The sequence below is a fragment of the Pinus tabuliformis genome, chromosome 3_1, assembly GCF_031772625.1.
Source record: "Pinus tabuliformis cultivar Carrire ecotype Pingquan chromosome 3_1, CPIR1, whole genome shotgun sequence".
NCBI classification, from domain to species: domain Eukaryota; kingdom Viridiplantae; phylum Streptophyta; class Pinopsida; order Pinales; family Pinaceae; genus Pinus; species Pinus tabuliformis.
In genome coordinates this window covers 144251198-144262484 of record NC_142301.1, presented here as the reverse complement: position 1 = coordinate 144262484, position 11287 = coordinate 144251198, and the positions used below count along the sequence as shown (strand labels likewise).

Here is an 11287-nt window from a genome sequence, read left to right as displayed (position 1 = left end):
AACAAAGACGCATTTCCTTATAAATTCGCAAAAACACATTTTCATTATTTACAACTCGGTTACAATTTAAGGCATCTCACCCTTAATCAAGAATTCTCCAGCAACTACATTTTGCCCTCTCTCACACGCACAGGGTTCTCTGTCTTCTTCCTGCACTAATGAATTCTTAATATCTTGTTATACATACATTCAGTTTTAACTAATTTTTTAACTGAAATTTGTTCATTAACTGAATTTCGTTCATGGTTGGCTTGGTTGTCCATGTGGTTGGACACGTGTCTTCTTTCTCTAAATTTTTTTCCACTAAGGTGTTCGGATGCTCCTGCATCAAACTTCTTCACCAAAGCAAGTGGCTCACCAAGAGCCAAATTCAGCAAAAGTTTCCCCCCCTGATAGGGGCACTCAACACAATGGATAGCATTGCTTTCTAAGATGAGAGCATCAATCTAGGTGGATATCGGTGGTCATCCACCTACTCCATTGGTTGTTCTCCATCTTGGTGGTTTTTTAACAGCTTTTCGTGTCCTGAACTTTCACGGCATTTTGTGGCCCTAAACTACATTTCTTTGACATGGCAAGGGCCAGGCAATAGCCAAAGGCTATGACCTGGGTCTTGGTTAGAATGTGTAATTCTAGGCTAGACCTTTCTAATAGGCTACCAAGTGTGCCAGTCAAAGATATTAAGCAATGGTTACAACCTCTGGAAGTTGATGTACCGACTAAACCTCAGCAAAGTCTGCAAACCTGTGGGCATTTCATCTTTTCGAGTTAGGTTTTTGAACCACCAAAGTTGTTGCTTTATGTTAAAAGGTCATTCTCTTAACATATTGTAATAGCTTTTATAAATAATATTAATTTTGCACGTCAAGTTAAAAAACATTTTATTCCCAAACACATTCCACAATTATCACATAACATTATATATATATATAAAAAAGTTAACTCAATTAATATATATATATATATATATATACCTCGAAAATAATAAAGATAGGATGAGTCAATTAACGCATCATGCTTCACTTATACCCAACAATCTCCACTAATAAACGTATTTCTGGTGATCCGGTGACTTTATAATAAAGTGGCTTGCATTGGGCCTGGAGTATTAAACTGCTTCTGCCTAAGATCGTCTTTCACTTATAGGCATCCAGGAGTGAAATCCCTTCCACTATTTCATGGCGTGGTTTTCCTTGATACAGTGATGTGTCAACTGACATTGGATAGCAGCCAGAGATGGCTATCCTCTTGACAGTTTGATAGGAGAGTGGCTTGCTCTTTTTTTGACTTGGTCTACACTCATTTATGTTACTAAAGTCAATTGCTATCTTTTTGGACACGTGTTTTTTAACCTTGGACACATGTTAATAAAACGAATGGATCATAAACTTATCGTAGTGTAAAATTTAATTATTATTTTTATAAATAATTATATTAATTATTAAATCAATAAAATAAATGATTCATACACAATCACTTTTTTTTTTCAGAAGAAAAAAGCAATATATGATATATTGAGAAAATATAATGGTCAGAAATACATGAAGGCATGAACCATAGCCGCATGTCCAGAACAGGGACTGCAACAATCACTTATCCATCAAAAGAAATTATAATAATTATTAACATAATTTACAATGTGGACCCATCAAAAGAAATTATAACAATTATTTTATAATAATTATTAACATGGTTTACAATGTGTTATAAAAATTTATGCTCAAAGTAACAATTTTATTTAATTGAAATTTTTTGGGGTCAAAATTTGATTTGTATAGTTTAACCCGTTTTTTAATTTTATAAATAAATTTAACACTTTAATTTTTTTTCTAAAATCCTCTGATTATGTAAAACTTACTCATCAAACTTATAATTTTAAAAATAAATTAAATCCAAAAACCTTTTTAAAAATTCTCGTATATAAAATACTCATTAAATAAGCACAAGAAAATCACCTCTTATAATTTCATTTTAAAAATTATAAATATAACTATTACAATTATATTTATAACTTTTATTATTATCACAAAATCAATCCTTTTGACTTTTAAATTACAAAATACTCTTTCCTCTTTTGCATATCTCATTTGAAATATAAAATTTGCTTTGAATCTACTTTTATAAAGTTACCAGAAGTACACAGAATTTTGTACTTGAATACCCTATTTACTGGAAGTTAGTTTGAATTTTGGCTGCTGGTTGAATATCTCACCTGCCCTTAATGTGTTTGAATTTGTCTTACTGGATACCTCACTGTTCACATATTTCCCATATTTTATTTTAAATGTGTATTAATATTTTTTAAATAGGTAAAATTTAAATATTTTGATTTATTTTAATGAAATTGTAATTTTTTATTTAAATTTTAGTTTTAAATATTTTTTAAAAAATTATAAATTATAAATTAGGTTATTTCAATTATTATAGATATAGTTAAATTTATAGATAAATGAAATGATTTTTTCTATTAAAATTTAGTCATTTATTTTCAAGTAAAATTATCATAATTTATTATTTAAAATACATTTTTAAATACATAAATAAATTTAGCACAATAAAATATTTTAATTTTACAAATTAAACTATGAAAATATCTTTAAACTCTAGTTAAAATTAATTAGAAAAAATAGCAAAACAAAGTATTTTATTTATTAATTAATTAAAAATAATTTTAATAAATTTCAATTAAAAATATAAAGCAAAATTTAAAAAAATTAAAAAATTAAAGTAAACACCTTCCAAACAAATTGCAAAAAAGGGTACATCAAAGAACTTGAATCCACTTCTAAATTTTGGAATCTCACTCTAGATATTCCACTGGTCTCATACCAACATAACAAAACATAAACTTGAGGTGTTTCAAATGTATGGATTTCATATATATTTCATATAATTGAATTTTAGGGTTTCCATTTCTTGCTTGGCTTTTCAAATTTATATCCAACACTTGTAATAAGCGTGTATCAAACAATTTTTCAGATATGTTAGCGCTCTGCTTCACGTCCATGCATTAATCAGAAGACAGAAATCCGAAGGAATGCCACAGTCGCCCATGTCCTCAGAAGTATGGGATTCCAGTGGCTGCATCATGGGCTTGAAAATGAACAAGGCATGATGTCTGAGTCCAGGATTAAACAACCAGTGGTGCACATCCCATAAGATTTGAAAAGGAACTCCTTCTACATATATAGTACCATTGCCCCTAAATTTCCATAGCAAATGCTTCACTTCCACTGCAATCTCCCTGTCCACGCTAATTACAAGAGCAGGATCGCCGACTCGTTTGGTTTGGCACTCAATCGATACTTCATGTGACCGCTCCCCATCACCAAAACGAGCCATGGTAGCAAAACATTCCTTGCCGAGGACGTGTTCCTCTCTCAACACCAGAACAACATTGACAAGAGGGATTCTTCGACTTGGTCTTCCTGTATGCCTCATCTTCCATGTTGCCCAATAACAAAACCATCTCCTCGTTGCAGACAACGGCAACATAATACCCTCGTTCAGGCTCAGGCCCAACCACGAACTTTGTAGATCCCAAATTCCATAACACTTCGACTCTGCTGCCATCGATAATTTCAGAACTCTTCCATGATCCCTGCTTTCTCCAGAAATTCCAGGGCTTCATCTCCACTTTACAGATGGATCTATTCGCCAGGGTTTCTCCAAAAGCAACGCACATGTCTTGACCCATCACGTTCTTGCACCATGTAACAGTTATAAGATGGGATTTGGCCCCAAATTTCGTCTTGTAGGTGAATGCCACCAGATTTTTTCCAGCTTTCCCTTTGGATCCCACTGGATTCTCTCCTATTTTCCCTTTACTCTCACCTGAGAAGCAAGAGGGCACCGCATCTCGCATCTTTTCTTTAGGGGCGCGAATTTCTGAGACGTGTTGCTTTGGGGATTTTCCAGTAATATGGCTACAGGAATTCGGGCAGAGAATCGAACCTGGGATGTGTTGCTTTGGGGATTTTCCAGTAATATGGCTACAAGAATTGGGGCCAAGAATCGAACCTAGGCTGATTGCGCATAGCAAAGCCCAACCAACAATCCAAAATATTATTGAACTATATTTGATTCCTTGTCCTCCTCAAGGCCTTAATAAACAGGGGGTTGTATTTTCGCCTATTCCTTGCTCCACCAAAGTAAATCTCAGGGATTCTGATTCCCAACCATATTCTATACAGAAAAATAAATATTCTTGTGCCATGTTGCAGGTAAAGAAACGCTGAGAGATATATGACCAGCGAGTCTGATAAATTAGTATATAATCATTTCGAGTCCATGTCATCGGTTTTCTTCTGGCAAAATCGTGTATCCCGTTCCAAAAAGTCCCCAAGCCCGCAGCTGCTAATGCCCAAGAATTGGCGAAATGGAAGAAATGTGTGGCTAGAGCGAGGAGGATTGTTCTGGAGGAAGTTTGAGACCACATTATCTTGAGTCTCCATGGGAAGGACACACTGTTTTCAATGTGGAAAACATTGAAGGATCTATATCAGAACAGTAGCGATCAGAGGAAGTTGGCACTGAAAAATAAGCTTCAGAAAATCAAGTGTTAAAAGGGCGACAAGATCTCTACATATCTGAACAAGCTTACCACCTGCAGGGATGAGCTTGGAAGTGTAGGAATCACGACAGCCGATGATGACATGGTGAGTCTTGCTCTCCTCGGTCTTCTTAAGAGCTGGCATAGCTACTAAGACTCAATGAATGGAAGAGAGAAACTACCAGATTAGGAACAACTATGGTCGGATCTGATGCAGGAGGAGATCAGGAGAAGCACCAGAGATGGATCTTCATCAAAGCATGATGATGAAAAAAATCTAGCCTTACGAGTAAGGCGAGGAAAGGGAAGGGGAAGGCTTCCCATTCCAAATTGAGTTCTTCCCATGGTGGGAAGAAGATTTACAAATCGAAAGTGTGATGCTTTCATTGTCATGAGGTGGGCCGTTATGCTACGAATTGTCCACAGAATAAATCCAAGAAGGGATCTTCGAAAAGATCAAATGGTGAGGCACTGGCCTCACAATTCAAATTGGATTTCACCCTCATCGCATGCATGGTTTCATCGATGGTGGGTTGTTTTTGGTACCTGGATAGTGGAGCCTCATTCCACATGACCGGCGACAAGAGTTTATTCAGTACCTTGGAGGAGAAGGACCTCCAGATGCACATAGAGATGGGCGATGATGGAAAGTATGTGTTTCAAGTGAAGGCATGGTTGTGTTTCAGAGGGAGCATGGAGCTCCTCTCACCCTGACTGATGTAAAGTATGTGCTTGGACTGAAGAAGAACCTGGTGTCCGTCACTATGTTGGAAGACAAAGGCTATGACGTAGTCTTTAGTAAAGGAAAGGAATTCCTGAGGCACATCGGCACGGGACAGAACAAGAGGATTGGGATTCGAGTAAAGAATCTCTACAAGTTGGAGGTAGATGATTGTGCTGCATTGAGTTCCAAAGCAGAGTTGGTGCAAAGCCAAGATATTGGCGAGCTATGGCATAGAAGATTGGGCCACTTGCACCATGGGGCCTTGAAGATCATGCAGCAGATTTCTACCTAACTTCCCAAGGGTAAACTTGAGCAAGTGGATACATGCAAAGGTTGCACCTTGAGTAAGTATGCAAAATCTTCCTTTCAGGATCGAGACAGTCGAGCTGAAGCAATCCTGGAGCAAGTTCATACAGATGTGTGTGGACCATTCTCGATAGCCTCCACCGCTAAACAAAGGTACTATGTTATTTTTATTGATGATTTTTCTCATAAATGTTGGATCTACTTCATGCAGAAGAAGGATCAAACATTCTCAAGGTTTTGTGAGTTCAAAGCCTTGGTTGATAAAGAATCTGGAAAGAAAATAAGGGCCTTGCGAAGCAACAATGGTGGAGAGTATATCTCTCAATAGTTTAAGGACTTTTGTGCAGCAGAAGGAATTAAACGGGAGTTGACAGCACCCCATAACCCACAGCAGAATGGGGTGGCCGAAAGGAAGAACAAAACGATTGTGGGAGCAGCTCAGGCGATGCTGCATGACTAAGGCCTACCACTTCATTTGTGGGCTGAGGCATTCAATACAATAATATACTTGCATAATAAAAGCCCGCATCGTATACTGGGAATGAAGACACCAGTGGAGGCTTTCTCTAGGAAGAGACCAGATGTGAGTCACTTCAGGATCTTTGGCTCATCGGTATTTTTCCATGTGACCAAAAATGCCCTGAAGAAGCTAGAGCCAACAGCTGAGTTGGGGATACTTGTGGGGTACACTGATATACCCCACAACTATCGGGTGTTCTCGCCTACCAGTCAGAGGACATTGGTACGCAGAGATTTGAAGTTCAATGAGCAGAAGGCCATGCAAGTTTCCCTTGAGAGGGAGCTCAAGTTGCATGCAGAGGAGGAACTTTTGGTTCCTAAGGAGGAGGAGCCTCGGACTGATGTGGAGCAGCCACATGCAGAGGATCCAAGAGTGGAGACATCCGCTCATGCAAATTCTTTCAGAGATTGGCGAAAACACTCAAGGGAAGCTGACAGATTGATGATGGATGTGAGAGAGAATGTGGGACAACCATCTTCTCAGCGCAGACAGAGGAGGTCACCCGAGCGGTACACTGGTTACATGGCCCTGGTTGGGGAATGTATAGAGACCGAACCATCTTCCTTCGAGGAAGCAGTGCAGCAACCAGTCTGGGTTGATGCTATGGTGGAGGAGTACGACTCCATAGTTTAGAACAGTGTTTGGGATGTTGTTCCAAGACCAGAGAACAAGTCAGTAGTGAGTTCCCGATGGCTTTACAAGGTAAAGCAAGCAGTTGATGGGAGTGTGGAGAAACATAAGGCAAGGTTTGTTTCCCATGGTTTCTCACAGGTCGAGGGGATCAACTATGATGAGACTTTTTCTCCTATAGCAAGGTACTCATCTATCAGATCGATGTTGGCACTATTAGCACAGATGGGTTGGAAGATCCATCAGATGGATGTGAAGACTGTGTTCCTCAATGGCAAGATTTAGGAAGAAATGTACATAGAGTAGCTGGAAGGATTTGAGACCTTCGATCATGAGTCGCATGTGTGCCGACTCAAGAGAGCTTTATACGGGTTGAAGCAAGCACCTCGTGCTTGGTACACCAAGATTGACAGTTATTTCACCGGGTTGGGCTTCACAAAGAGTGAAGTGGATGTGAACCTTTACCACATCATGGTAGAAGGTAAGCCATTGATCATTTTTCTTTATGTTTATGATCTGATATTGACAGGTGATGATCAGTTGATTAAGTCTTGCAAGGAGGACCTTGCAAGGGAGTTCGAGATGAAAGACATGGGTCTCATGCACTACTTTCTAGGCATGGAAGTGTGGCAGAAAGATGGGGAAGTGTTTGTGTCACAAGCCAAGTATGCCAATGAGATACTCAGGAGATTCCACATGGAGAAGTGAAAGCCCATGCAGACTACTCTAGCAGGTAACTGGAGGAAGGAGGATGCTACTTCAAGTGAAGTAGTAGTTGCTACTATTTATCGATAGCTTGTGGGTTCATTGATGTATTTAGTGAACACACGACCATATTTGTGCTTTGCGGTGAACCAGTTGAGTCAAGCAATGGTTCAGCCTACCAAGTTATTTTGGAAGGCAACGAAGCATGTGCTAAGATACCTCAGAGGCACATCTCAGTATGGATTATGGTACAAACAAACAGAGGGAGTGAAGGCTTCACAGATGCAGATTGGGCAGGGAGTCCATCAGATCAAAAGAGCACTTCAGGAGGAATTTTCAACCTTGGTTCAGCTGCAATTTCTTGGTACAACAGGAAACAGAGGTCAGTTGCACTTAGCTCAGCAGAGGCTGAATACATGGTTGCCAGTCATGCAACATGTGAAGCCATTTGGATGCAGAAACTTCTAGTTGGATTGTTTGATCAGAGGATGGATCCAATTGCGATCTATTGCGATAATCAGAGTTGTATCAAACTCTTTGAGAATCCAGTATTTCATGACAGGTCCAAGCACATCGATATCCGATATCATCATCTTCGAGACTGTGTGGTGAAGAGGATCATGTTGTTGCTATGTATTTCTATCGAGGAGCAGGATGCAGATATTTTGACTAAGGCATTGTCAAAATGCAAATTCGAGTTCCACACAGGCAGGATTGGGGTGACAGATAATCCCTTTCTTGTTGAGAGGGAGTGCTGAAAATAGATACAAGAAATGATAAATATATAAGTGCTAAAAATAGCATTGCTATAAATAGCATTTCGGGATACATTCCAATTTTAGTTAGTCCCTGAACTAAAATTGAGAATTAAAATCCGAATTTGATCTTAGCAACTGTTTGAAAAATAATTAATTAATTCATCTTGAGTTAATTAGTTGGAGAAAATCAAACATGAAGTCTATGTGAAGACATGCAACAGTTATCCCTTTGCTTGAGGAAGTTATCTGTTGACACCTAATCATCAAGATTGGGTGAATATAATGTAAATAAATAATAAGTAATATGAACAGTCATCGGGAGATGAAGTGAATAGTCTCTCCCTCATGTATACAATAAAGATCAAACTGAAGGAATAGATATATGAATCAATTTTTTTTGAGGAGTTACTGCCTGGCCTGACATGGTATCAGAGCCAGCTCCCACAATTAGTTGTAACTCCCTTCTGCCTACTGCTCTCTCTATCCACTGCCCCTGTGGAGTCTGTCTTCTGTGCTCTATCTGCCATAATTGATTCTGCGCCATTCTGCCCTCTGACTAACATAATTAATTCTGCGCCATTTCTGCCCTGCCTCAGCTCTGAGCATTACTGAATTATTGCGTGAATGGTGTGGCTGTTGCGTTGAGAGCATTACTGCTATTGCATTGAGAGCATTACTGTTGTTGCGTTGACTGCATGAATTGTCTCCATGACCAAGGTTACTGCGTGAAACGTTGCTGGTGCGTGAATCAAAGCCTCTAAAGATCGATTTGCAAGAAAGAGTGTTGATGCGGAAGCGCTGGTATATACATTGAAGTTTTTTTTGGCTATACGTTGAATTTTTTGGCATATAACGTTGGTATATACGTTGAATGTACAAGCGTTGTTTTCTAGACCCGCTCTACTCATGCGTTGAATGTACAAGCGTTGTTTTCTAGACCTGCTCTGCTCATGCGTTGAATGCACAAGCATTGTTTTTAGACCCGCTCTGCTCATCATGAAATATTTATACCATTTAATTGCTTTTGTCAACCTAATAATGACACTACAAGGGAGAGCACTACACTGGTTTATGAAGTGCAAGCGTTGAAGTTAAATGCCATGCGTTGAATGTACATGGTATCTTGAACGCTGTTTTGGTACGCTGCCTATATATTGAACGTTGTCCTATGATGTGTATGTGAGTTAAAATTTTTGAAGGGCTGCATTGGGTGATCAATGTAAAAAGGAACCGATATATATTTTGAATAGTGCGTATTACCAAAAAAAGGCCGATATATATGTATTGGGTATTGAGATTTGCTGTCGAGTTGAGTTTACTATCTAGTCATATCAGAATTATACTTTTTTTCCCATTAAGAGTAAAAGTTTTGTAGCAGAAGTTTTTTTGTTACAGTATGCATTCAATCATATCCATTGTGGGAATAGTTTTCACTGGCAAAGAGAACTATCCTGAGTGGTCCTGGATGATAAAACACACGCTCATTTTCAATGAGTTGTGGAAAGGAGTGTGTGTTGGAGATGGAGACAAAGAGCTAGAACAGCCTACCTCAGACAAAGAGCTCGTCATTTGGGAAAACAAGAACAACAAAGCTTATGCATTAATCACAGCATCTGTAAATGAAGAAGTGAGTTGCCATATTTCACCATTTTCAACTGCTTTTGAAGCCTTACAAAAGCTGAAAGAACTCTATGACTCACATTCTGCACTTGAATTTTTTCAACTCATGATTAAACTCTTCACTCTTGAACTGCAAAATAATGATCCTCTTGCTCTTGCATCTGAAGTAAAGTCTATAATTCATGATATCAAATCCACTAAGGTTGAATTGGATATTCCTCTTATCACTTTTCTCAAGGCACTTTATCCTACTTACTCCAATTATCTTGAGTCATGGCAAGCAAATGGAAATCTCAAAGATATCACCTTTGACTCTCTTGTGAAAAATTTTGCTGAAAGAGAGAAAGCTTTTGGAAAGAAGACACCCCGTGAATCTTCTGAAGAGGCTATGTGCCTTGCTCATAAAGAAAAGGATCCTGCTCAAGATTCTTCCAGAGGAAGAGGTGGTTGAAGAGGAAGAGGAAGATATTTCAGAGGTAGGGGGGCAGACACTCTCAAGGAGAAAAGGAAAATTTGCACTGCATACGCTACAAAAGAAATGGATCACATGATGCCTCTAGATGCAAGTTACCATGGGACAAAATTGAGCAGCAAAGAAACCAACAGAAAGGTAAAACTGATGATACAGACAAAGGTAAAGCACCTGAATCCGCTCACTATGTTGTGGCAAAATGTAATATTGGAGTAAATGAAGATTTATTTAGTGCTTCACTTGCTTCTTGGAAAAATGATTGGTTGTTTGATTCAGGAGCAACCTACCACATGACTCATAGAAAATATTTTTTTGAAGAATTTATTGACAATGTTGATGGAGCAATATACTTTGCAGACCAGTCAAAAATCAAGCCATCAGGGCTTGGCACAATCAGGCTTAAACTGCCTGGTCTTCCAGACTTTCTTCTGCATCATGTTCTATATCTCCCACAGCTCAAGAGAAACTTGCTGTCCTTGGTCCACATCCACCAGCAAGGTCACTCCATTCATATGTTTGATGGCAAGCTTGAGGTAAGAAAAGCATCTGACCACTCACTTGTCATGAGGGGAATAGAAGAAGAAAGTCTTCTCAAGCTGCAAGGAACCTCTGCTCGTGAACAACATTTCTGATACAATTCTCATTATGAAGAAGGTACACTTCCATCAAGTTTATTATGGCATGCTAGATTTGGACATTTGAACTATGACAGCCTCCACTTGTTGAAGAAAAATGGTGTCGACGGTTTGCCTACAATTCCTAGGAAATTTAAGCAATGTGATGCTTGCATTCTAGGAAAGCATAGCAAACAGTCTTTTCATGATTCACATTCAAGAGCGCATAGAAAACTTGAACTCATTCATTCAAATTTATGTGGTCCAATGCATGTTCCTTCTGCAAATGGAAATAAATATATGATGACATTTATTGATGACTACACCAGAATGTGTTGGGTTTATTTATTGAAGAACAAATATGATGCTTTTCAAACATTCAAGAA

The 11287-nt window shown here is 38.6% G+C and overlaps 1 protein-coding gene across 1 annotated transcript; it reads right to left on the bottom strand.

Annotated features, from left to right (window-relative positions):
* Positions 1 to 2993: 2993 nt before the first annotated feature.
* LOC149186219 (uncharacterized) lies at positions 2994 to 3865 on the bottom strand. Its single transcript, XM_089409255.1, has 2 exons — positions 3397 to 3865; positions 2994 to 3353 (listed from the first exon to the last, which is right to left on the bottom strand). The coding sequence occupies exons 1-2, from the start codon at positions 3863 to 3865 to the stop codon at positions 2998 to 3000; spliced, it is 825 nt and encodes a 274-aa protein (XP_089265381.1). The 3' UTR covers positions 2994 to 2997.
* Positions 3866 to 11287: the final 7422 nt, after the last annotated feature.